Genomic DNA, 27,172 nt, shown 5'->3' with positions numbered 1-27,172 from the left:
GAGCGGACAATACATATAATCATCATAAGCAACCTACATAGGGACAAAATATTGTGTTCTGTTTCTGATTTGCCACTGAAGGACAGTCGTAGAAGGATGGCAGGATTATCTTCCTCCATATGGACTTCAGAGGTTGGGGCTAAACAGCAAATTGCTTATTTTCCTTAATAGTTCATTCTGAAACTGACATCCATACTTTTTTTTTTTTTCTAAATTTACTCAGATCTTAACCTGAACCACATCTTGAGGAACCAAGTTTCATAAACTTACTTCCTCATGTATAAAATACGTCCCCTCCTAAGCAGTATCCTTGGTGAATTCCAAGGATTACTGAAAGACATCATCTCCCTAAAATTAGACTTTGGGACATTTTTTATACTTTGATCATATCCCTTCTTGTCCTTGCCTTTGTGGCCAGAGAAGTACTAAATTTAGCAGCCCACTCACATATGTTATCTCCTTACCTCTACAATTTGAAAAAACAAAAAAACCTCCAGCTTTGTCTCTTGGTAATTGCTTAACTCTGAGCAAGTCATTTATCCAGCCTGGGCTGGTTTCCTCTTCTGTTAAATGATACATCATCCTACCTGCCCTACAGAGAGATAATGTGAGAACTGATAACTATTTATAAATATAAATAGTGAGCTGTCTGTTAAAAATGCAAAGCTTAACAAAAACGTTAGCCAACATTATATAGATTTTTATGACAATGATAAATAATCATAGAGATGACCCTATAGCATCACAATATAATAAAATGCCTCTGAATCATTAAGGATTATAGTCAGTATTTTAGTACTATTTTTATCACATTCTAATTAACTAGGAATTTGATCAGCCTTGTGTGATTTCAATTAGTGAAGATATTTGACCCAATAGAATATGTAAATCACTATTTAATCTATTCATTAAACAAATACTCACTAAGCATCTACTGTGTGCCAACAACCATGCCAGGAAATAGAATACACTGACGAAAAACTGACCATACTGGGTCTGCAGATTTATCATTTGCGAAATCCTTTGTAACTTTTGGAATATAACAAGCTAAGCCTTGGGATTGAATAATATTATTGTCACCATTTTATTACCTGGAGTAGAGTGATCCTGAGGGTCTCCCCTATAGATTTTAGTGCATGAGCTTTGTGACAGCTCTTTGATCTTCTCAGGTTTTCCCATTTCATGGTTCTAGGCCACTTCCTGGATGGTCAAGGATACCAGGAGCCTGACCTCTGGAGAGAGGAGATGCTGTTGTACGCAACCACGTGAATATGTATTACCATTCTAAACACTACCTTTATGTTTTAGGCTTACGGCTGGCTACAGGAAGACACAGGACCCGAATCTGACCCAGTGGTCGTCGTGAGATTTCTAGGAACCACAGACATGAGCACTGACCTTAAGACTCTCCTTCTAAGCGTTTGTGAACAATTGGCAGTCAACTATCGGTGTCTGGTTCAAAGCTACCCTAAGAAGATCCATGACCTCCGTGACTTATTTATAAACCTTTTGAATGAGTCTTCGTTGCAGAGACCTCTAATAATAATATTTGATGCCCTAGAGCAGCTCTCAGAGAGTGACGAGGCCAGGAAGCTTTGGTGGCTCCCCGCTCACCTTCCCCGCTTCGTACGAATAGTCCTGTCCACACTGCCCAACAGACACGGGATCCTGCAGAAACTGAGGTGCCTTATCCATGAAGAAGCCAACTACATCGAGCTGATTCCCCGGGACAGGAAAATGTGCAGCCAGGTCCTCAAACACCAGCTGCTGCGGGTCAAAAGGAAGGTCACGTCGGGCCAGCAGATTTACGTGAACAACGCATTCTCCAAGTGCACGCTGCCCATGTTTGTGAACCTGACCTTCAGGGAAGTGAGACATTGGAGATCTCACAAAGACGTCGATGAATCCTCCCTCTGTGTCACGGTTCACGAAAGCATAGAGCAGCTATTTTGGTCCTTGGAGAAGAAGTGTGGCCAGAAACTGGTCTCCAGGGCTCTCGGGTACATCACCATGGCCAAAATGGGTTTGAGCGAAATGGAGCTGGAGGACGTGTTGGCCCTAGACAACAGTGTTATGAATGAGCTCAATGGGAACGCTCGGCCCAGCAATCCCCTGCGAGTACCTTATCTGTACATCGCGAGGCTCAAGGAGGGTCTCAGCGGATACTTAATAGAAAGACACGTGAAGAACGTCACACTCCTGGTCTGGGCCAATAGACACCTGCAGCTCATAGCTCAGAAGTTGTATCTGCAGGACGACGGCGACCTGCGTGAAATGCACACCATCCTGGCAGATTACTTTCTGGGAGTCTGGTCAGGGGGCAGGAGGAAAGCTTTCTGCCTCGAAGACCCGTACTTGAATGGCTGCCTTGACTTGGAGAGCAGAAGCTTGCTTGAGGAAGAGAAGCACTTCATGGAACAGGCCTCCTTTGACCGGCAGGCTCCAGACCAGCCCTGGGTTTTCCAGTGTAATCCACTGGAGCCTGACATCTTTTTCGTCAATCATCGCAAAATGTCTGAGCTCCTACACCACCTGACGAGGTGTGGAAAAACGGATGACCTGCTGTATGGGATCATCATGAACTTCAGCTGGCTTTACACCATGATCAAAATCGGCCAGTTCGACAAAGTGCTCTCCGACATCGAGCTGGCTTACAACTACTCGCAAGAGAAGGAGCTGAAGTTCCTGGCCAGCACCCTCCGTGGCATCAAAAACAAGGTCACGGCGTTCCCCGGCTCCCTTTCAGCAGAGCTTCAGCAGAGACTGCTGCCTGTCGTGAGTTCCCTGCCCAAACTCAGACACCTCCTTTTGGAATGTGACAAAGACGGGCCCAAGTATTGCTCCATCGTGCCATTGCATTCATCCATGGACGTGACCTACAGCCCGGAGCGCCTCCCTTTGTCCTCGAGCCACCTGCACGTCACCGAGATCCTGCCTACCTGTAACCCCAGTACCGTCCTCACAGCTCTAGAAAACGGCTCCATCAGCACGTGGGACGTGGAAAGCCGCCAACTCCTCAGGCAGATCACCACGGCCCAGTCCGTCATCCTGGGCATGAAGCTCACCAGCGACGAGAAGTACCTCGTGGTGGCTACGACCAATAACACCTTGCTGATCTACGACAACGTCAATTCTTGTCTTCTGTCTGAAGTGGAGATCAAAGGGACCAAGCACGGAAGCGGCTCCACCTACATCAACGGATTCACGCTGTCCGCCAACCATGCCCTCGCGTGGCTCGAAGCCAGCAAAGACGTCACCGTCATCGATCTGCTCTACGGCTGGCCTCTTTACCAGTTCCACTGCTGGTACGAAGTGACCTGTGTCCAGTGCTCTCTGGATGGCATGTATGCCTTCTGCGGACAGTACCTGAACACCACCACCATATTTCATTTAGGGAGTGGGGAAAAGTTATGTACGGTGACCTCTGAATTTTCGGGGGGGTTTGTGAAGTTCCTTCTAATCTTGGACACGGCTCAAGAAATGGTCATGGTAGACAGTGAGGGGAGCCTTTCTGTTTGGAATACCGAGGACATTTCCAACCCCCAGTTGACCGATGACTTTGACTGCCGAAGAGAGGACAGCGAGGTGGTCAGCATTGAACTGTCGGAGGACCAACACGCGATTCTGATCTGTAAGGCCCTCAGCATTGAGCTCCTAGATACCGGCATGTGGAAGGTGGCGGAGAAGTTCAGAGCCAAGCACAACGAACGCTTCATCTCTGCCGTGCTGTCCAAGAACGGTGACTGCATCATCGCCACCATGGAAAATACCTCAGCTGTGTTTTTTTGGAGGCGGGACACAGGACAATGCATGGCGAGCTTACAGGAGATCTCAGGTACCATAGTCAAGCTCGTGAAGTCCAGTCACCACAATATGCTGCTATCTTTGTCAACCAGTGGTGTTCTTTCCATCTGGGATATAGATATAATCACGGCCATGTCCAACATAGATAAGACTGGGAAACCCATCCAAAGTCTGGTGTTACCCGCTAGAGGGGAAATCATTTATTCCCTCGATGGCTCGGATTGTGTCCACAAGTGGAACTTCAGCAGCGGGTTCCTTGAGGCAGTCTTTAAGCATGAGGGAATAGTCGAGCACTGCGTGCTGACGTCCTCTGGAGATGTCATGGTGACATCAGATGACAAAAGCAGCCAGTATGTCTGGCACACCAGCAGCGGCGAGAACCTCTTCCGAATCAACGGGCAGAGAATATCTCAGCTGCTCATTACACACAACGACCAGTTTGTGGTCTCCCTCTGCGAGGAGAATGCCTCCAGGGTTTGGAGACTGGCCACAGGCCACAGGGTCTGCAACATCTTGACCACCCTGCAGAATGCCTTTATAACCTCAGCAAACACCTTCGTGGTGGGAATGACCAAAAGCAAAGTGCTGGCAGTCAGTCTCTGGACAGGAAGCATCACCAAGAAATTTTGCTGTGAAGATGGCACCACCATCGTAAATTTTAAATTGATCCCTGACTGTCCTGACATCATTGTGTTTATCACATCGGCCGAGACGGTGAATATCTGGAGTCTGACCGATGAGGTCATCTGTCGCCGGGTGCAACTTCCAAACAACTTCTTGAAAAATCTGGAGGATTTTGAAATTTCTCCCAACGGAAAGCTAGGCATTATATCCAGGGGAGATGAAAATATCAATGTGCTGGATTTACACAGCGGTAAATTACGGGTGGTTCACGCCTCCGGGGTCATCTGGAGGCAGAGGCTGTCTCGAGATGGTCGCTACCTGGTGTACATTTGTTTCCGAAACGGGGAGGAAGAGGACGAAAACGGTGCAATATCCAGTTTAATTGTCATGAGACTGGCTGATGGCAAAAATATCGGTGCTTGCTCCCTGTACAAAACACCAACTTTTCTCGCCCTCTCACAGAGGCACCTGAACATCATAGTGGGTTTTGACGACGGGAGTATCGGGATATACACGGTGGTAGACCGCGTAGATGCTGCGCTGAAAATTAAAATTGCCACTTCAAACAGCAGACAAATTTTCAACAACGCGACACAGGCATCCAGGCCAAAGTGTAGTAGTTACTGCTTTAAAATGTCTGTGGATTGCTTATGGAGGGAGTCGACCGAGGTCTTTGCAAGAGACAGTCCCATCACGGTGAGTGACTCCACTGAGCCCAATGAGGCGACACCGTCCAAGAAACACAATCCCTGCTATGACCGGGTGTGCTCTGCCCTGGAATCCAGGGGCCATAGCTACACCCCTGACAACTGACGAAACTTTCCTCCTGTTCACTGGACATGCACGATACACGTACAAAAGGAAAAAAAAAAAAAAGAAAGTACCTTTTGAGTCCCAAATGATAAAGTCCTCATTTCTTAAAGGACGGGAAAGATGCTGGAGTTCCACTGTTACCATGCTGGTCGAAAACACAGAAATGTGAAATTGGTTTGGAGTTTGCTCTTTCCATCAAAGTTAATCCACGAATGACGCCTTGGCAGAGAGTCTCTAAAAATGGTGTTTAACTGGCTACGTCAACTGGAAGCTAGAGGATCTTTTCTAAATTAGCTGTGCGGGAGGCAGCAGCGTAACTCGTTCAGATGACAGAGGCTAGAACTATATGCAGACCCCTTGGGCTGGAATTAGCGCTACAGAAATCGTTTGAAATTGTGAACACACAGAGCTGTTTGACCTCCGATGATCATGTGGCCGGACGTAAACACAGCCTTAATCTCTCCTTACATTTTACAATCCTGATAACTGTGTAAACCCAGTGTGCAGATGGAAGGTCAAAAGGTGCAAAACCACGTAACAAAAATGCCCCCGTGTACCCCCAGTTTCCCAGGAGAAAGGACGTGGAAGGTGAGGCCACGAACTGGACCGGGCATGAAACCGAAGTGCCCCTCTCCTAGGGCTACTGAGCACACAGTCAGCTTTCGTTGCAATACAGTTGGGACAGTTGCATGCAAAGGGTCTCTGTATAACGGAACATGGGATTTTTAACCAACTTCCTGGGCTGCGAAAGAACACATTCGATAAGAAGCCACAATCGTTTCATGTCTTTTCGAAATGCCTATCTGTGCTGGGCGTAGAGCGGAATTACAGAAAGGGCATTACAGATTTGGTCAAGACATCTGTTCATTTCCATCACCGTACTAATGAGTGTCTGGGCTATTCAGTCCGTTGTATGGAAGCATACATTTTTTCCTAAATCCCTGCGGTAAATCTTGAGAGAAAGAAAGCTTTCTTGACACACCATCTATGAAATACTGGAGACATTTGCCTTACTCTCACTCCTCTTCTTTCCTATGTAAAATGCAGACAGATGACCAAATACTCGGGGACAAACTGAATATGCCTGTCTTTGTGCTAAAATACTCCATAAATCTTAAGGGTGTCCAAAGGTTCTTTATCGTCCCTGTTTGTAATCACTTTCTTACTTCCCCACACCATATGTATGCTTCTTCCTCCGTCACCCTTTCTGCTGGAGGGCTCTTCGGAGCCTTTTATAGTCTCGGCCGTTTCCAAGCAGAAGCTGTGAAATGGCACGAAATACTTTTTAAGGGCCACTCACCTAATGAAAAGAAAATGTCACATCCCAAAAGGGGGAAAATGATTTTCTCCCTTTCATATCCTCCACATGGCATGGCCTTGGATGACTTTTCAAAAGGTATCTGTCTGTAGCGGTGGTTTGGGTTTGCTTTGGTTCGGTTTCCAAGTGACAGTAGTGACTTGTGGCAGCAGAATAACGACCGAGGAACCGACGTGTGCTCTCAGCCCGGCTCCACCACCCACTCATCCCGTATCCGCAGGCCCATCGTTAGCCTCCCCACTGGATTGTTTTTTGGAAACTGCAAAACCAAGGTAGTGATATCTTTTGCCATAGCCCTTTTAGGGATGTTGGGGGGCAAGGGGAGGGGAAAAAAAAAAGACAGTGACATCTTGATTGTTTTTGCTAATGGGAGAAGCCGAGCGATCTAATCCAAAGGGAATCCGAGCTCATTGCATGTCACTTTGGAAAGCACTTTGACGTGTAAGCGTACAGAGATGGGATTCAGACAAAGACCTCCCTCCGTGGAGGAGGACTTTTTTTTCAGTATGTTCCTCCTAATGTAGCTACCAGCCAGAAAGGGGGTAGCCCAGAGAAGCCTCAGCCCACGTAGAGATCAGAGCTGATTGTATGAGTCAATGCTTTTTTTTTTTTTTCTTTTTCTTTTTAGCTCTTCTGATGTGACACATTCCTATTCCTGTCGTTATCACTTGGACCCCCACGCCGCACATTTCTAAGAATTAAATGCCTAGATGGATTAAATGTAGTGTGTGAATATTCTATGTAACAGCCCATAGAGTTTAACAAGTGACTTGAATGATTTTTCCTAACTTGTTTGCAACTGATAGCTCATATTGAATGTTTTTATGTAAACTTTGTATTGTTGGGAAGAATTACCCAATCAGAGATTTATATTTTCATAAATGTTACATTTAGTTAAATTTTGTTACAGAGTTGTTACACTAGAAAATTATTGCAGTCTTCAAAGGATGTACAGTCTTGTGTATGTATTGTTTGTATGAATAAAAGATAAACTACTTAGATTTGTGTGGAGTTTTTCTTCCCTCATCTTTTGCAAGTATAGAGTTTTTAGTAATAATAATAATAGTAATTGTTCATGCTTACTGTACACCAGACTCTCTTTTTTGGAGCTTGGGGTGCACTAAGCCATTTAATCTCCTCTAAAGCCTTATGAGGTTGGTACTTTCAGTATTCCAAATTTATAGATGTAAAAAAACTAAAAACAGAGATCCAGGGGGAATAGCTGAACAGGATTTCAATACACTATCAATGTGGTTTTTGTTACCTTTTCCAAAGCACATAAAATATAGCATTGAGTATCCAGTAGGCACTTACTCATAATGGCCTATAAAATGTTTTCCAACTTGTAGATGAGAGACCAGGCTAGGCTCTGGAGAGCACTAGAGGTCTTTGCAAACTCCCAGTGCTTTCAGGTATACCACAACTGTTGATGGATTCATTCAGCAAGTAGTTATTTGGTCATGCATTTTGCTAGATGCAAAGATTAGTAAAGTAGCTTGTGCCTTCTAGGATTTCACAGTCTTCACAGGAAAACAGACAGGAAATGAGTTCTATGTGTAAGGACAGAGTGCTTCCTTCTGGGGCTTGGGGCTGAGATGGGAAGAATGATAACCAAGGAGTCATCCCACTCATAAACTCCCTCGCGGTGAGAGGGCAGGACCAAGGGGGAATCTTCCCATGGGCACCTTTTCCCATTTCTTGCCTCTGGGAACTGAGAATCCCCCCCACACACACACCTCCCACACACACACACACACACACTTGCAAAAATTATTTTAAACAAGTTAGCAATGAAGAGCTTAAGTGATGATAACTAGGAAACAATCAGATGAAACTCTGTATCGAGTTTCACAAACAATCATTCTCAGAGAAACTTAAAATCAAGGCAGTAAGAAAAAAATTGAAGAAATGATCTACCTGGTTTCATCTTCGTGTGGCTGAGACATATTTCTGCTGAGAATTTACCCCCCTTGAAAATGGTCCTTAATTCCACTCTCATGCTGGGAATTCCTTCTTGGATCCTAATCTAAGTCCTTTAGGTTGAAGGTTAAACCTTCTCTTTCAGTTCGGAGAACACGCAGAGGAGTGGATTGTCATTGTTTGCATAAAAGCATGTCATATACATGGAGTTTGCTGTTTAACAAACGTAAGTAATCTTCTTTCCTAGGGGCAAGGACGCAACAAATACCATGGGTTTGCTTTGTCCAAGGCATCAGGCTTTATGCCCTAGGATGATCTAAACGTTAGTCATGCACAACCCCTGAATCTAAAGGAGACACAACTCAATTAGAGAAAAGAAAAAAAAAAAAAAGTTGTTAATAAAAGTGAAACGCAGGTGCTGAGAATACTTTCCCGAGGAGCAATTAACTCGAACTGGGATTCAGAAAGAATGGCCAGGAGGAGGTGACAGCGGAGGAGACTTGAAGGACAGAAACTTAGCTATCGAAAAGGTCAAAAAGACATTTCAGGTGAAGCGAAATGTTTGTGTGAGCACAAACAGGGAATCAGGGAGAGTCAACATATACTGTGGATGACCTCCGATGCCATGTTGGCTTTTTAAACTTTATTCTGGGGGCTCCTGGCTGCCTCAGCCAGTAGAGCATGTGACTCTTGGTCTTAAGGTCATGGTTATTTAAGGTTATTTAGAGGTTATTTAAATACATTGTATTACATGTACATATATACATACAATTAAACTTCACTCTGTAACAGGGAATCATGGGAAAGTTTTTTGAGAAGGGGAAAGGCCTAGTTGAAATGGTATTTTGGAAAACTCAAACTCACGTCAGATGGATCGGAGATGGGGACCAGAACTGGTCATGTCAGAAGACCAGAAGCTGGGGACCAGTAACGAAACTATGGTAACGATCTGAGATAGATAGAAGATCTTGATCTTAGGACAGCAGCACAGAGGATGCTAAGAAGAGGTATGATCTCAGGGCTGAACTGACAAAGCTGTGTGATGAGCAAGGGAGAACCCACATAATTCCAGCTCCAACTGCAACTTGGCGGAGGGGAGAATCGCAGATGTAAAATGAATAGGTTAGGAGATGAAAATGAAGGAAATACTAAAATAAATTTGGACCTAGAGAGTTCAAAAGTAAAGACATCCGTGCAGGCAACTGGAAATGTGCTAGCCACCCAGGGGAGGAATTGTAGCTCAAAGCAAAGAACCTACGCCTTCATCTCTTTCTCAAAAGTCTAAAATGCCTAAGATGATTCTTTTTTTGGTTATAATGTAAGCCGATACCATAAACTTTTTTAAACTGTGGGTCTTTTTTTTTTTTTTTTTAAGAACCTTATTGGCAGATTTAGAACTACATTGACAAATCCACTCAAATTACTTTTCCTCTTTTCCGTGACTCTTCGGTTGGGAACGATTTCTATGCCAATGAAAACAGGAACACACCTCAAACCTAACTGAATCACGGTGTTTCACTCCCACATGCATCCAGAAACCATAGGGTTTTCTTCCCTATTTTTAATAAGGGTCCCTTCAGAGCTCCGCCTGGCATTCCACATGATCTGCAGAAAGTACAGATTACACGTATAGGGACCTATCGGAGGGTTTCGTTTCAGCGTTATCAACGCGACAAATTATATGGCACCCAATTTAAGATGACCAAGAACACCACCACCTCTGGCTTTGCAGAATCCGCCTTTGATAGATGAAGGTAACTCAGCCAGCTGCTTGAGCATAGGCAGAGCAGTGGTTCTCAGACTGGAGCGTGCATCCTCTGTTCAAACACAGATTACTTCACCCTCCGGAACCCCAACTATTTCAGAATCCGTATGTCTAGGGTGGAGCCCCTAAAATCTGCCTTTTTACTGTATCCCTCCAGATCAAGCTGATTCTGCTAGCCTGGGAACTACACTTCAATACCTAAGATAAATACCAAGGTCTTTTTTTGGTCAGAGTAACTTAACTGATAAACGTACCAATATTCGGTGGACATTACTGAGGCGGCCACTAGAAGCTGGACATGAGGATCCCTTATTGTGACAAAGGGTTTTATCAGACAATGATGTAAAATAGAAGTTCCCTCTACGCCTATGGTTTAAAGCATGCAGCTACTACACGAAGGACAAGAATCTTTAAAAATGAGTCTTCCGAAAAAAAAAAAAAAACATTGAGTCTTCTCCCATAAAGCAGGACAAAGGCGTGAATGGCGCTGGAATCACTAAAATGGACACATTAAAAATCAAGGACAGCACGCGGGTCTCTAAGGAAGACTGTCCCGTCCCGTCCCGCCCGGCGGCGCCTGCTTCACCGGGACTCCCCTGGGTCACCTGCGGGGAGGCAGCGGGGCGAGCTAGGGGGCGCAGTTGCTCAACACATTTTCCCGTCCCTGCCAACTTTCCTGGGGCGCACGGTGACACGAGGTCGCGACGGCTAAGTCGTCCTTCGGGTGAAGCCGCCGCTCTCCGCCCGCCGAGGTGCGCGAGCTCCGGGTGCCGCTGGCCAGGGGGGGGGACCCCGCGGGGCGCCCCCGGGTCTCCAGGGTGCAGGCCGGTGCGTGCGGCTTCCCGGGGGCAGATGCGGGGTGGGACAGCGCGGCGGGAACGGGGGGGGGCGGGGGGGCGAGGACAGCGACGTGCGGCCGCGGGGGGCACAGCTCGGCTCGCGTTCACGGATCGGGCCCCGCGTGACGCCCGGATCCCAGGGACTCCCGTGTCCCTGCAGCGGGGCGCACACGCGGACGCCGAGGCGGTCCCCGGGCGGGCCACCTGCCCACCTGCCCACCTGCCCACCTGCCCACCTGCCCACCTGCCGTGGCTGCCCCGAGGCCGAGCGCGCCCGGGGCCGGGGGACGGGGGGGCGGGGGGGCGGGGGGACCGGCCGGCTGGGGGCCCCGGCTCGCGGCGCGCAGGTAAAGGGTTACGCGTGCCGGGGAGGCTCGCCCGGGGCCGCGCCACGTGACGCGCAGGCCCAATGACGGCGGCGGGGCGGCCGCTGCGAGCGCGGCGGGCTCCGGGCGGCGCTGAGCCGCTGGCGTTTCCCGGCGCGGTCGCCCGAGGCCGGCGAAGCCATGGGCGCCGCGACCCCGCCGCAGCCGCCGCCGCCGCCGCCGCCCGGCCCCAGGTAGGGACGCGCCCCCGCCCCCGCCCCCGCCCCGCGCGTGGGTCCCAGGCAGGGACGCGCCCCCCCACCCTCCGCCAACAACCGGCCTCCGCCCCCAGGTAGGGACGCGCCCCCGCCCCTGCCCCGTGCCTTGGTCCAAGTAGGGACGCGCCCCCCCCTACCCCGCGCCGGGCCCCAGGTAGGGACGCGCTCCCCCCGCCCCTGCCCCGTGCCTTGGTCCAAGTAGGGACGCGCCCCGCGACCCCCCGCCGGGCCCCAGGTAGGGACGCGCCCCCCCCGCCCCTGCCCCGTGCCTTGGTCCAAGTAGGGACGCGCCCCCCCCCACCCCGCCGGGCCCCAGGTAGGGACGCGCCCCCCATCCTGGCCGCGGGCTTGCCTCCCGCCCAGCTCCGCGTTGGGGCTTCCGTGCCCCGACTTCTCTCGCGGGTCGTTTTTAGTTCTTTACTTCCTTATGGCTGGAAAAAATAAAAGGTTGCGGGGGGTGAGGCAGTTCCCAGTGTGAGTACTTGGGAAAAGTTACGGAATTCAACAAAGGCACGGGACGGGGGCGGGGGCGGGGACGGGGGCGGGCGGGACCTGTACGACCCCTCCCCCCCCCCAAGTCCAGACGCGGACACTTTGGAGAGCTTGGCATCCCCGCGCTGTAGGAGACAGTTTGGGTTTTAAATCCCTAATTAATGAACTTTCAACAGCCCCTGAGAACGTGCGTTGGGCAAACTTGCAAGAGATTTCCCCCCTAAAAAAAGAGTGAGAGAGAGTGAGAGAGAGAGAGAGAGAGAGATCTCCACCCTTATTTCTAAGTGCCTCCTCCCCCCCCCGCCCCCATCTGTAAACATCTGAGCGTTTTCGAATAAAACGGAAATGGAATGTTGACCGCCGCTGTTGCTTTGAAACGTCCTTGGGTGCCGGGGTTGGCTCCGGCTGGGTTGGGGTGCTGCGCCCCGGGTCGCGGTGGGGCGGGTGCGGCGCTGGGAAGCGGCACGTGTGGAAAGAGCGTGCCAGGTGCAGACTGTTAAATGGTCACAAACTGTTTGCTGAATATTTACTAATTAGGCCAGCATCCCCCAGGTCGATTGCTTGGGTCGCATTTGACCTTGGCCGCCCTGATGAGGTGAGATTTTTCACAAACCACCACTGAAGACTTTTTCCAGATGTCAACATCAGTGGGACTTCCCCTCCCCCTTCCAGGACTGTAATTAACCTTCAAGACAAAACCCAAAACTCTCCTTAGTAACTTAGGTGCGTTTTCTTTTCCGTTGTGGTGTAGACTTTTTGCCTCGTGAATTTAGAGGAAGCCAGCGTTGCATGAGGTGGCTCACTATTCATCAAAGAATAGTGTGTTTTATTTTTTCATTCACTGTATTCCTGGCGGCAATTCGCACCATGGCTTAGGAACGTCCTGGGTGGCTGTACCCAAGCTGTCGTGAGGAGCGGTGCTGTAGGAAAGCTGAGAAACGTCTGAGAGCTGAACCAGAAGGAAATAGAGAGTGGTGGCTGCTTTTCAACACAATCAATTCTATTTATTCCCACATCTAATCCTCCAGTTACTAATATTTTAAGGAGACAGAAGTTAAAGGTTCGGATGTGAAACGCCGGTACCTATAGAACACCTCAGCGGTCATGAGGCAGGTCTTTGAAACAGTACTTTGAAGCCCTCAAGGGTAAGCAGGACTCTGGGGTTCTTTGTACTTCCCTAACATGTGAAGAATCAGTTAGAGGCAGCTGCCTTGAGCACAGAACAGAAATGGAGAAGACGTGAATACGGGAAGGCAGGGTTTGGGTTTCTCTTCTTTGCTCCCTCCGTTCAGCAAGTGTGTGATAAGTGCCTGTCTCCTGGCACCTGGCTCCAGGGCCTGGTCCTTAATGGCTCTAAAGATTTCAGTATCCAGTGACATCTAAAGACAAATGTGACCAGTCTTAGCTATGTTCTAAGAGCGTTTGCACATCTGGATTCAAATCCAGTCAAAAAGTTGCATGTCACCAAGAGCCCTTGTACTGTGCTGCTTGGAAGGGACTCCAGTTTCCAGATAATTGAATACCGGCCTCCCGGTAGCTGGGTTTCTTCTACCTGGACTCGCAAATTCCCTTAGTTTCACAATATTTCCGATGACTCTTGGGCTCTTTTGAGGTCTTGGTTAAATAATACCTAGCTCCTGCCTGTCCTTTTTTTTTTTTTTTTTTCATTAGATTATCTGGTTGCAGGTAGACTTTCTAGATGATGAGAAGAGTTGGTAGCCTCCTCCTAGGGAAGGATAGACCTGAGCCTTCACCCATCTGCAGGTCCGATGGGTCACCCATTTGTAGCCTTTCCTAGTGTGGTTACCGCCTGAAAGCTGTTTTAAGAGAATAACATGAAAGTGGAATCTGTTATCTACTCGCAGCTTTTTCACCTTCCTGTTCCATTAGAGTTTGGAATCTTCAGAAGGACCATATATCATCAAGATAACTCTATCCTGGGGTGCCTGGGGGGGGGGCTGGGACAGTTAGCATCTGCCTTTGGCTCAGGTCATGATCTTGGGGTCCTGGGATCAAGCCCGGAGTTGGGCTCCCTGCACAGCGGGGAGCCTGCTTCTCCCTCTCACCCTACTTGCGTGCATGCTCACTCGCTCACTCTCTCTCTCTCTCAAATAAATACAATCTTTTTTAAAAATGACCCTTGGGAGGCCTCGGTGGCTTAGTGTTTGAGCATCTACCTTTGGCTCGGCACGTGATCCTGGAGTCCCAGGATCGAGTCCCACATTGGACTCTTCACGGGGAGCCTGCTTCTCCTCTATGTCTCTGCCTTTCTCTGTGTGTCTCATAAATAAAGTCTTTTAAAAAAAATTTTTAATGACCCTAAAGTGTAATGTAGCCATCAGATGAATGTGTGTCCTGAAGCAGATACTTGACTCAAAATACTAGTTCAGTGTCCTCAAACATCTTAGGAAAGATGCCCCTGAACTGCAGCAAATAGTAAAAGAAAGGGGAAGAGGTCTCGAATTGTACCCTGTGCAGTGAACCCCATCCTGTTCAGTGTACGCGTGGCTCTCTGAAATGAAACTGATCCCTGACCTTGGAGACAGCACGTTTGTAAGGTCAGAGATTTCAGACGCCACACTCAGCGAGGTGCCAGGGACACCGTCCTTGCCTCCAGGGATCTTACAGTCTTCAGATAAACCATTGGAGGGGTTTAAGCGGAGAGATCTGTTTCTTAGAAAGTTCTCTCTGGCCGCAATGAGAAGACTGAAGTGGGAAAGATACCAGCAAGACAGCTGCTGTAAAACTCCACAGGAGAGAAGAGTGAGAAGTAAATTGATTCTAAAGATACTTAGTGGGGCAAAGGTATTTAGGACATCATGTCACAGAAAATATTGGGTGACTGAAGTCTCTGAAGTTGATTTCTGTGGCATTTCAAAATACACTTGCGGCAGGCAGGTAAGTGTGAGCCGTGATGAGTGTGTCATCACAGCACGTTACCTCCTACTGTTGCCACACTCGGGCGGCACATCCTTTGTTTCTCTCACGGAGAAAGGTGTTGATAAAGAATGAGCCAAGTATAGTTCACACTTCCAACAACCCAGTGCTGCTTCACGCAGACCTAAATATGTACATCTGAAGGCCAAGTTAGGATAAACTGTCACCCTTGTGTCGTAATACACGTTCTCTGATTTAGCTTGACTCCTTCTGGGAGTAAAAACACCCTGACTCTTAACTGTGTAGCTGTAATACTAGTGGACAGTAGAACGGCCTCCTGTTTAAATCAGCCACAACACAGCCTGCCGTGTGTCACGGAGAAGCCTCTGCTGTGTGTGCAGAAGTGCCATTGTCGCGGCGCACGCCAGCAGTGCGCAGGAGGCACAGAGTGCCTGTGACACCTCCGTCACTATTACATGCATAGCATTGTCATACAACATATATTTGGATTTATTTGTGATTCACTTGCTTCTGAGTCCCAGAGTCAAACTTTAGAGTTTGGACATTTCTTTTGACTTGGGTGCTAAGTCTTTTTCCTTCCATTCGATAATTGAGTATATCCTTTGGGTCATTTACGGGTGATAAAGAGTGGGTCTGCACGTCGTGGCTGGGAAGCATTATCCCTCTGACCAGACAGCCAACAGCTTCAGTCCTCTAGACTATGGCAACCTAACGATGAAGTGAGGTCTTCATGCACCCGTAAAGAGTTGTTAAGAGCCACATGCTTAGACTGCCACCAGCACATACATGTAATTATTTCTCTTTGGACTCCTAATGAGCTTGGCTGTGTGGGTGCCTGGTCCACAGCAAGGAGGCACACCTCCAGATTCTGCATAAGGCCATTACGATAAGTGTGAAATGTAGTCACACCCAGCTCCTAAACAACAAAGCCAACATAGCAAAGGTTTATCGCTCCATGTAAGTAATTCCTCCATAAAGGGGGCTGTTATGAAATTTGGGGGGAAAGGTACTTGCATAGAGTATCAATGATCTATTGCTATATAACAAACCAGCCCAAAGCGTGGTGGCTTAAAATGACTAGTCTTTATTTAGTCTATGACTCTGTGGGTCAGCAATTGGGGCCTGGTGACTCCACTCACCTTGTCGGACTCCCTTATGTACCTGTGATCACAAGGCAGCCCTGCCCTTAAGTATTGGCTGACCATCAGCCAAATCAGCCCGGAACAGCAGGGCCACACGCCTCCCGTCATCGGGCAGGCCACCTGGGCTTGCTCATGTGTTGGCTCAGCATGGTTGGAAGAGGGAGCCCGGAGGCAATGCTCCTTGAGGCTGAAAGGGAAACAGAGTTTGCTTCTCCTCCAAAAGCCCACCTTTTGACAGGAAGGGTGGGGAATTGTCATGTTTGCAATCTACCACATTGTCTAAGCACTTTGCATAACTTAACTGACTTCATTTTCCCAACAACCCTTGAGGTTAAAGCAGAAATCCTATTTTACAGGTGAAGAAACTGAAACCCAGACATGCCAGTCTGAGTTAGGCAGGAAATGCAGGTGGCACGGTCGAGAACCAGCTCTGTTACTCAGACCTGAGCCAAAGCCCATGTTTGTAAGCACGACACAGCTCTGCCTCTCTGCATGATGCTGAGGGAAGGATGGGGAAGGATGGTATTATCGTGCAATTCAGGGATGTGTATAAACAGAATTTAACTTTAAGGATACTTTTGCTTGATTTACGTGCTAAACGAAATAAAATCAGAGACGATAATGCCCTCAAAGAATGTATGGTGTGTGTGCATGTGCACAGAAGCTACTTAATAAGATTCAGATTAAATAAGCCAACTGGATCATCAGAGAAGAGTAATAGAGGACAAGATAATGAGTGTACGGGAGCCAAGGGAAAGACAAATTAGAAAAGAACCATATCTGTTAATATCTCAAAGGGTCCTCCTATCTATTATATAAAATAGGTATTAGTCCCACTCTACAGATGTAGTTGTTCACCCAAGGTCACACACTTAAGAGCTGATAAAGATGGCATTCAGACCCATGTCTGCCCCTCTCCAAAAACAACCCTCCACCATTTTTTTTTTTCCCAATAAGCCAAGAGCTTTGCTACTCAGAGTGGTATCCATGGACCAGTGGAATGGCTGGTTAGAAATACAGGTTTGCTGCTACCTCACATCTGTTGAATCATTTTAACAAGATCCCCAGACGATTCCTAAGTACAGTAAAGTCTGAGAAACAAAGCACATCCCCCAAGACTTGATGCCAACTTGGATTCTGAGGAAAGAAAAAAAAAGGGGGAAGTGAAGATGGTTCTGAATTGCCCAGTTCTCAACTGTGTTTCCCACACTTTAGGCTGGGGTGTCACCTCTGCCTTCTTTACTCCTGAAAAAGAAGATGCTTTTGGGTGTTAATGGTTGTTTTGGTTTTCTGTTTGTTTGTTTTCACTCCTTTGAGCTGTAGCAGTTTTTCAACTTTGGCTAAGAAGCAGTTCAAATAAAGTTCCAAATCTGTATCCCCTGTCAATTCCCTCTATATAGTGAAAGAATTTTTTTTTTTTGGCAATTAGTTATAATGAAACAGTTCTTCAAATAGTTGTTCAGTTTATTAGATCTACCCCATGACATCTTCAGAGACAAGATTATCATGCCCCTTTCATAGTTTAGGACAGTGAGAGGTGGCAATGTCACTCAGTCAGGACTTGAACTCAGGTCTGCTGACTTCAAGCTGAGTCTTCTGACGGACCTGCAGGGAAGGTCTTTGGAGGAAAGCGCTCTGCAGGTTTTCTATCTGGTCTTTGGAGGAAATTATCAAACTGATCAATTTTTGCTTTGCGGTTTGCATTCTTTTTTTTCTTTTTTTTTCATAGACACTGTGCCTAACTCAGATGTTCGAAAGTTTATGTTGGCGATTTTGAAGTAATTATTTCATGGAAACTTAAAAATGCCTCATAAAAACATTTCCTCCCTTATCTGCTTTCCTTATCGAGTTGAACCCCTACGTTGGTTCCAGTGGCAACAAATGACGTATTATATTTATTTATATTATTTAAATATAATAACATGTTATCATATTATAGATGATGTAATATTGCAACCTTTTCCTCTGATTCTTTGAGTGATAAAAAGATCTGTATTTTTTTCCAAGTAAATTTTTAAGCCTATTTTCTTAAGCTCTAAGGCTCTGAGAATGTCTATAGGTTACAGAATCCTGACCTGGAGAGGGGCTTCACTGATCCAAACACCTGGTTTTATGGAGAAGAAAACCGAGGCCTGGGGAGAGAAAGCACCCTGTTTAGGGCTACCCTGCAAGTCGGAGGCAGAGCAAGGGCAGGAACCCTGGGCTTCACCCCATCCCACCCCCACCAGCCCTGCCCTCTTTGACTAAAAGACTTCAAAGCAATTCCTCTCCCTTTTGTGTTCCCCAGCCTCCGCTGGGCATCCTGGGGGCGGGGGAAGTTGGGAGAGCTCACATTTTAAAATCAAGATGACCTGGGTCTGAATCCCCATTTGCTGGCTATCTAGCACATAACAAGACTCATTTACTGCTGCAGTCGTTTCTAGAAAGAATCATAAAAGAGAGTTAATTGGCTAGAGAGTCAAGATTTAGTTTACAAAGTGCAATTTATCTGCATTCTCTTTTGAACTTGACGGGACAGGTTTTATGATCCCCACCAGGATCTGGTTTTGGTGAAGGAAGCCAAACATTCTAGAAGTGGACATAGTAAAAGCTTCGGCGCAACACAGCGACCCAGGCACAGGTCCAGCCTCATGAGATCTCTGACAGAGGCCTGATCCTCCCCCACTTTAAGCTCAGTCTCCATTACTGATGTGACACCTTTCTCTTTTCAGAGCTAAAAGGCTAGTGTTTCCGTGGTGCTGAAGTATAGGGCTGAGTTGTGGCTCTGGGGAAGAGAACCTGAAACAAGGCCACAGCCCGCTGGTGTGGAGAAAGCTAGAGGGTTGTCTTTTAATACCCTGCCTAAATTCAAAGTTCTAACGGGAGCAAAAGGAGTGTGACTTTTATGTAATCCAAAAAAAAAAGCTGAGATATCTTTAGAGAAAGTAAAATTACTGAAATTGCACCCTTGGCAGGCAGTTGCTCCATAAGGGTTAATTAGACGAACAAAAAGCAGAACGAGCAAACAAACAAGAAGTCAAGAATCTGCCACCCGCGCCCTTTGCAGGGCCCCTAATGGCAGGTGTGGCCGGTGAGGCAATGTACCCGCCTGCCTGTAAGTCAGAAATCATCAGAATCATCCCCTTAAACACAGATGACAGCATCATATGCATGTTTGGTCCCATTAAATATCTTTACTCACTTCTGTTTGCAAGTGTTTACCATCTACTGAGTTTATGTGGGATCCTCTGAAAAGAAACTGGGAGCTGGGGTTCGATTTTCTTCCATCCCTAAGCCATTTGGTGAGCTTGTTCTCTCTGAGTGAGTCTTGGAGGAGTAAAAGATGCGACTCCCCTGCCCAGAAGGGACCAGAACGAGGGCGGGACTGTCATCAGCCTTGAATGCCAATGCTGCCATTCGATGTGGGACCTCAGGAATTCCATTCAATCGCCCTGGCTTTCGGCTTTCAGCATCCTTATCTGTAAAACTGGGAAGCTGAGTGTTTCTCCAAGCATGTGTCCCCACTTCGTAAATGTCTGATAACTCTGATTCTCAGCCCGTGGCCTCCACTTTTCTCAAATATAAAATGTGAAGTTTGGGCCAGAGCAGCACCATGGGGTATGGAATGGATGGGAAGGATGGGCCTGGGGGAGGCCATCAGGTGGCCCATGGGTCACAACATCATTACCTTTGATAAAAGCCACACCAAGTGAGAGCAGACTTCAGACTTTAACCACCTAGGATTTGCCCTGAACTTCTAACTGGATATTTCACCTTCCTTAGTATAAAATCATCTGCCTAAATGTCTGTCCAGGGTCTGTTTTAAATGCTCTCTGTACCTCAAGCATATAGAGACCTTGGGGGTTGGGGGGAAATGTAGTCACAGTTCCATGTTTGTATTCGCGGGAAGTCAGGTGGGGGCCAAGGACTTCATTTGAGGAGACAAAGGTGGACTTCTTTGAGAAAGCAGAGCCTGGGTACATGCTGAAATGCTCAGCCTGTCAGTGCCAAGACTAAAGGAACCTAAAAGAGGGCAAAGTGAGGCATGAAGATGACAACTTTTTCATTTCCATAAAGGATTTTCTTTTTTCTTTTTTTAAACATTTTATTTATTTATTCCTAGAGACACACAGAGAAAGAGGCAGACACACAGGCAGAAGGAGAAGCAGGCTCCATGCAGGGAGCCCGATGCGGGACTCGATCCCGGGTCTCCAGGATCACGCCCTGGGCTGGAGGCGACGCTAAACCCACTGAGCCACCAGGGCTGCCCACCATAAAGGATTTTCAAAATAACAAAGTTAGCATTTATAGTATTTAAAAGAGAAGGCCATTGCCTCACCTTTGCTATTTTATATATTGTGCATCCTTTGCCTTGTGAGTTTGATTGGATTATTTTAAGAACTTCATTGTAAAGTGTTTTCACTGTAGAGGGCCTGCTCCAGTTAGTGAACCTAGTGCCATAAAAAGCTTTTTTTTTTTTTTGCCCTCTACAACTGCTGTGTGGACAAAAATCGAAATGCCCTACTATTAGGCAAATGTGTGCAGAGGCTGTGCCAGCTGGTGGGGATACAAGGGTGAACAAAACAGACACGGACACAATCTCACGGCTACCAATGTGATAGCCGCACAGAACTATCAGGCTATGTTCCTGTGTGGACGGCAGGGAGAAAGGTCCTGGGTGCCGCCAGGGGTGAGATGGGAGCTGTGACCTGGGCTGAGAGGCAGGAAGGGCTTCCCTGAGGAAGCACATCCAGGTGAGACCCGAGGGTGAGACCTCAGCAGGCAGAGGAGCCACAGGGGGAGCAGAGGGACCAGCATGGTCATGGGTCCAGAGGGAAGCCGTGTTCCTAGAGATGTCCTGAGCTCAAGGGGTCCCAGGAGAGGCAGGCAGGACGTGGATGGTGCAGGGCCTGGTAGGCCACGTGCCATACATAACCTGACTTCTCCTGATGTGATCCTTCCTATTTATTTAGGGGTTTGGGGGTGGGTGTTGAAACCGCCACTATCTAGAGTTGAGTGGGGGGTAAAGGTCTTCATCCTCACAGCCTCCCACGTGGTCCAAAAGCAAATCTCAGGCTCATTTCAGCCCCACCTTCCAACACTGATCAGTAAGCAGGAATCGGAACAATCGGGCAGCCTGTTGTGTAGGCACGGTGAAGTCCCTGCTTCCATTCCTTTGATTTCTCTATCTCACGGGAAGTTCAGTAGAGGCAAAGGGGACACTCTCCTAGAGGCAAGGTTGGCTAACCTCAGAGTTTAACTTAAGCAGCAAGATTCCTTTGAGCTGGCCCACTAGTCAGTCATTTTTCAGAAACAAGTACTGGGAACCCCCTGGGAGGGTGCAGTTGCCTGGATCTACCATCTACCGTGGTGGTGCATGAATGGGGATGCCTCCACTCTTTACAACCCATCTGTAAATCTCCTACAAGAGTGATTTCCCTAGTGAAAAATAGCTTCTAACATCCATATTCTAATTAATAAAGTCCTTTGTGTTGATTGGAGATAAGGAAGCTAACCTACCTGCAGAAACCACCTCTGGACTGCAGCCCTTGTGAGAACATTCTCACAAAGGACCTCTGACACGCATGTTCCTGACTGGGGCAACCAACGTACATTCTAGGGTGCAGATGTAAAACACACTCATGCATCCCAGAGTCTATGCCAACATATCTTAGAGCAAATTATAGACCATAAGAGCATTCTAAGTCAGTGGCCTTAAGAACAGTGAGAAACTATTGAAGGTTTTCAACTTGTAAGTAATAAGATTTGCTTCTCTGGCTGCAGAGTTGGGGACAGAGAAGACCCGTGAAGGGGCTGTGGTTGCAGGAGATGTTGTTGGACCTGCGCTTCATTCAAGCAGAGGTACTTAGATGGAGAGAAGGCCACGGCTTCCGGAGATACTAGATGACAGCACCAGGACCTGGTGATGGGTAGAAATGGAAAGCAAGGCAGGCAGTGTCAAGATTGGATTTTAGAACATGGGTATACAAGGAATTTTATAGGGTTATAGTCAGTGTTTATAATAAAAAAAGAAAAAACAATTCATACATCGTCAATATGCGTTGGCTCAATGAAGCACAACTTAGAGACACAATGCAACACCCTGCACTAATAAAAAATAATGAGATGCACACGATGACATGATGCAAAGACACCCAGGACATAATTTTAAATTCATAAAAATTTGTTGAAGAAACATATACTTGATGTTCCATTTTAACGCAGATAGTAATTATTATAATTAGCACTTAGCCAGTAGTAACGATTCTAGGTAGCACTTATAGTTAAAATATCTGGAAGAAAAAATTCCAAACAGTTAACAGTATTTATGCATGGGGCAAAGCTTACTGGGGACTTTTGCAATCTACATTGGACATTTCTGTGCTCCAGGGTTTTTACAACAGAGAAACCAGGCTTTGTAGAAAATGAACAAACTCCACTGCTTCAGTTATGAAAACCCTTGATCATTTGATCCCAGATTGATCACTCCCTCTTCTGAACACGCAGGCCACGTTCATCGCAGAGTGTTAGATCCAGAAAGGGTCTTGGTGGTGATTTGATTCACTCTCTCCACTTCACCTCCGAGGCCGCTGCAGCCCAGAGAGGTTAATGGCTGGGCCAAACTCACATGGCCCTAAATTAATAACAGAACCAAGACTGGAATCCAGGGATATGCTAACTCTGGGTCTAGAATTCTTTCTCCTACAAGCTAAGTCTTCTCTAGCACACACTGCATCTGTGAATAACTTGGCTTTTACTGGGCGGGCAAGTAAATAAATCTCTGTGCGTCAGTAAATGATGTGCTCAGACTCCGCCAGGGTCCAGCGTCATGCTCAACACTCTGAAAAACACCCATTAAAGCAACGGATAGACTTTAGACTTCAGACCCAAGAGGCCACACTGAAACCTGAGAAGGAGAAGGACACCCACAATCCCCCTGCCTCTGCTCCCCCCTCCCTCACACATGCACACACACATACACCACAGGAAGAACATGTTAGGGACACTCAGCCTCACTGCCTCATTGGTCATGCTGGGAAAACAGACTTTGGGTTTAGGGAGGGCCAACGAGTCCCCGTCTCCCCTGCAACAACACACCCATGTGCTGGACTTTCCAGAGAAGAAGACATCCCTGTGCAAGGATTCCTTTAATGAGACGATCACGTCAGTGATTTCCCATAGCTGTCTTCTGAGCCCTTTTTTTGCAGCTCTCAGGGCCCTTTTCATAGACTGGCTCTCAGGGGCTCTTACGGGAAGCACAGCTGACCTTGCCCTGACTGTGGGTTCAGAGCAATATTTCCGATTGTCCACCGTGTAGGGTGGTTGCCCAGTGCACTAGATGACTCTGGATCCGGATTCAGTGACCAGAGAGGGGATAGAGAACTGCTTTGTCCTTAGACCAGGAGTTATCTAGGGACAGTTGGGGAGTCGCCTGCAGCAGGCTGTGGAGGGCTGTGTTTGGCTTTCCCACCTTTGGAGCCTAATCCTTTTCTCCTTCTCCCCTGAAGCTAATCAGAATACTTTTGTCTATAATGAACTACACCCAGCATCTGGTGTTCATCACCTAAATGGGCCCCTGTCTTTCGGAAACTATTCTGCTCCCATTAAAAAAATTTGGTGAGCCTGTTTTCCAGTGTTTTATTAATTTATTTCAACTCAGCATTTTCCGTATCTTAAGCATTTCCATTTTTTGATTACCATCTGTTTGATTTTTTTTTTAGACTCTGTACACTCACCACCTCCCCCCCCCACATACACACACGTTTATGTAAAACTTAGTCTTAAACTCTTCCAAATGAGTTGTTTTTCCTCCTGTGGCGAATCTAGAAAAGGATACTGTGTCTTTAAATTTGGAGCTATTTTATAATTGTCTCTGAAGTTTCATTTTCATTTGTTTGCTTTGGGTGGGACATGGAAAAACATTTGCCTACTGTATGGTACTAACCTTCGCGCATGTGTTCACGAATTTCCTTTCCTGAGAAAAGTGGCAAAGCATTCATTGGTGACGCTTTCTCTTTTTAAATGTTTGCAAGTCCATGAATTTCTGTGCTAAAAATCGGTGAGTTCATGTAGTATCAAGGTGGGATCTAAGAAGATGTTTCTGAGATGCTTCAAAAGTGTGAAACTTCAGAAATTAAGCATTGGGTTTTCTAATCATATATTCTCCCAGAAGCTGCCTTAGTTATATGATCAGTATTTTCACTCTAGTTATTAAGAAACTACTGGTGAGCTCTAGTGTTTTTTCTGAATGACGCTGTTGGGGAATTTTTTAATTTGTTTATTTTTTTACTTTTTTTAAGTTTTTATGTATTTATTCATGAGAGACACACAGAGAGAGGCAGAGACACAGGCAGAGGGAGAAGCAGGTTCCATGAGGGGAGCCCAATGCAGGATTCAATCCCGGGACCCCAAGATCACTCCCTGAGCCACAGACAGATGCTCAACCACTGAGCTACCCAGGTGCCCTAATTTGTTTATTCTTAAAGAAGTTGCTTTTAATGTTTAGGTAATATCTTTCAAAAAAAAATTTTTGAGTGACTTGGAGGCAGCTATGTTTGTTTTCTTAAAGGAATTAAAATTCCATTAGTGCAAAAATTCTTAATCGCTCATCAAATATGTATTGAGCATTTCCCAGATGCCAGACCTACAGAGAAAGTGTAAGTGAGCCTGCCTGGGAACCCCACAGTGTGCATTTTTCACAAATGTTAAGTTAACTTTAACAGGCAAATACCGTTGTGGAATCCCATGCTCCCACACCAGACACTTGGAATATAAATTCATTCATCATCTTTTTTTTTTTTTTTAAGTAGGCTTCATGCCCAGCATGGAGCCCAGTGCAGGGCTTGCACTGATGACCCTGAGATCAAGACCTGAGCTGAGGTCAAGTGTTGGACGTTTAACTGACTAAGCCACCCAGGTACCCCTCATTTGTTGTATTTATTGAGCGCTAACTGCATGCTAGGCATTGAGCTATGTGCTGACCAAGATACAAAGGTGAACAAATAGAGTCCCTATCCTCATATGGCTTACAGTATCTGAAATAGTCACATAAATAAAACTAACATTTCATCCTGTGGTGCAACAAAAGAAGGATGAAAGGGGCGTCTAACAGCCTTTGTGGGATCTGATTCAGACAGGAGGGGAGAGAGAGAGGTCAGGGAAGGCTTTTCAGAGAAAATGACACGCACATTGAAACAGGAAGAAAGAGGACAGGGTAGCCAGGGAGAGAGGTGGAGGAGAAAATGGATTATGTTTTTGTTTTTGTTTTTGTTTTAAAAGAGGGGAGCATAATTCTGGAAGCCAAGAAAAAACCCAGTCTCTAGTTGAAGAGATGCTAACGACTGCTCTTGAGCACGTCTTAACCTCTGGTCTCATTTTCTTTAACCCAGACACCAACGCTGAGCAGAAACATCTAGGATCTCTTCACTGATCTGTGATTAATATGAACTGCTCCCTTACCCAGAAGCTCTGCTGGTCCCCACTGGGCCATTTCTGGAGCTGTCACCATCCCAGCCCAGAATCAGTCTGTTCCCAGAACCCGTGTGCTGTGTGCACCCTGCCAGGCTGGCCACGGGGCCCAGATTCAGGCAGCTTGGCTGGCCCAGCTGCCAGCGCCTGCCCCGCCCCGACCTCCCAGCTATCTACCTTGCTATCAATTCTTTCCTCATTCCCTCCATTCTCAGAGGATAAAGTGTTCCTTTTCCTGTTCAAGGTCAACCTTTTCACATGGACTCCTTCACTTTTAGCCTCCATCCTCTGGGACATTGCTTCATCAAGTAGTAATGCCGTCTCTGTCCTAAATCTTTAAGCTTTTAGCACTCCCTACTTCCGCACCCCACACCCCCCCCCCAAAAAAAAGGAAGTCAACCCTCGGTAAACACACTCAAACCTTTTTATTTTTTTTTTTAATTAAAATTAGCACAGAACAGACATCTCTTCCTCGGAACCTCATTCCTTTCCTTTTTGGCTACCCACCCCCTTTCCTTGTTAAGTTATTAAGTGAAATTTTAAAGTCTTAAAGAATTCTTGACTCCTTGCTGCCTTTAAATGCAGTCCCCCCGCTAAATAAATAAATAAATAAATAAATAAATAAATAAATAAATAAATGCAGTTCCCATTTTCTCACTTAATTCACTTGTAATTTATGGTTATTTGTTTTCTACCTTCATTGTGACATGAAAATTTCACTGATAACATTTAAATCTTAAATTTAAATGTATGGCCATGGAGACTAACCATCGTGGGGCACCTGGGTGGCTCAGTCCATGAAGCATCTGACTCCGGTGCAGGTCAGGATCCCGGGATTGAGCCCCACGTCCGGCTCCACACTCAGCAGGGAGTCTGCTTCTCCCTCTCCCTCTGCCCCTCACCACTCCTGCTCATATGTTCTCTCTGTCTCAAGTAAATAAAATCTTAAAAAAAAAAAAAAAAAAAAAAAGACTAGCAGTCGCATTTCATCCCCTTACCTTGTAAACTGCCGTTGTAGCATTTTAAAGTACTGACATTGGTGCTGCCTCCCTTTTTGAAATTCTCTTTTCCTTTGACTTCTGTTCTACCGTTACACTTCTCACTCCTGGTTTTTCATCTGCTTCCATGACCCATCCCTTGTTTGCCTGCCATCTCCTATCAAGTCTGACCCTGGGGTTTGGTGATGCAGAAGCCAATCACAGGTCCTGTACGTACTTAGGAGTTATGACTCTGTCATCAAGGAAGGGTGTACAGAAAATTCAGAGTACTATCAGACGGTGACCAGTCATCAATTCTGGTCAATGGCAGATTGCGTGAGAGGTGGAAAAGCCAGAGGACTTGAGAATTAGCTAACTCGTAATTTGAATCTTGGGGACCGAGGTGAGAAGACGGAGCCCTTTGTAAGGTATGGATGGATTCCATGTTGAAGCAGATGATGTCCTTATGAGATAGCAGTTTAACTCTGGGAAGGTCTAGAATTAAGCAGAGATATGAGGAACTAAATGAAACCCAAAGTATTTATGTTTT

General features: G+C 46.7%; 2 protein-coding genes across 11 annotated transcripts in view; both read left to right on the top strand.

The window, feature by feature from the left end:
- Window positions 1-7,558, top strand: part of NWD2 (NACHT and WD repeat domain containing 2) — a 174,574-nt gene extending 167,016 nt beyond the window's left edge. Inside the window, 1 exon segment of the mRNA XM_025436945.3 lies at window positions 1,309-7,558. Coding sequence (XP_025292730.1) covers window positions 1,309-5,241 — 3,933 coding nt within the window. The 3' untranslated portion in view covers window positions 5,242-7,558.
- Window positions 7,559-10,910: 3,352 nt separating this feature from the next.
- Window positions 10,911-27,172, top strand: part of C3H4orf19 (chromosome 3 C4orf19 homolog) — an 86,639-nt gene continuing 70,377 nt past the window's right edge. For 4 of the 10 annotated variants that reach the window (XM_049108700.1, XM_049108706.1, XM_049108699.1 and 1 more), the window contains exon 1: window positions 11,549-11,642. The gene's annotated coding sequence lies outside the window, so the exon portion shown is untranslated. The other 6 variants (XM_035714115.2, XM_049108707.1, XM_049108705.1 and 3 more) reach the window with 5 other exon arrangements.

Source organism: Canis lupus, chromosome 3, assembly GCF_003254725.2.
Source record: "Canis lupus dingo isolate Sandy chromosome 3, ASM325472v2, whole genome shotgun sequence".
NCBI classification, from domain to species: Eukaryota; Metazoa; Chordata; class Mammalia; order Carnivora; family Canidae; genus Canis; species Canis lupus.
This window is presented reverse-complemented; position numbering and strand designations above follow the sequence as displayed.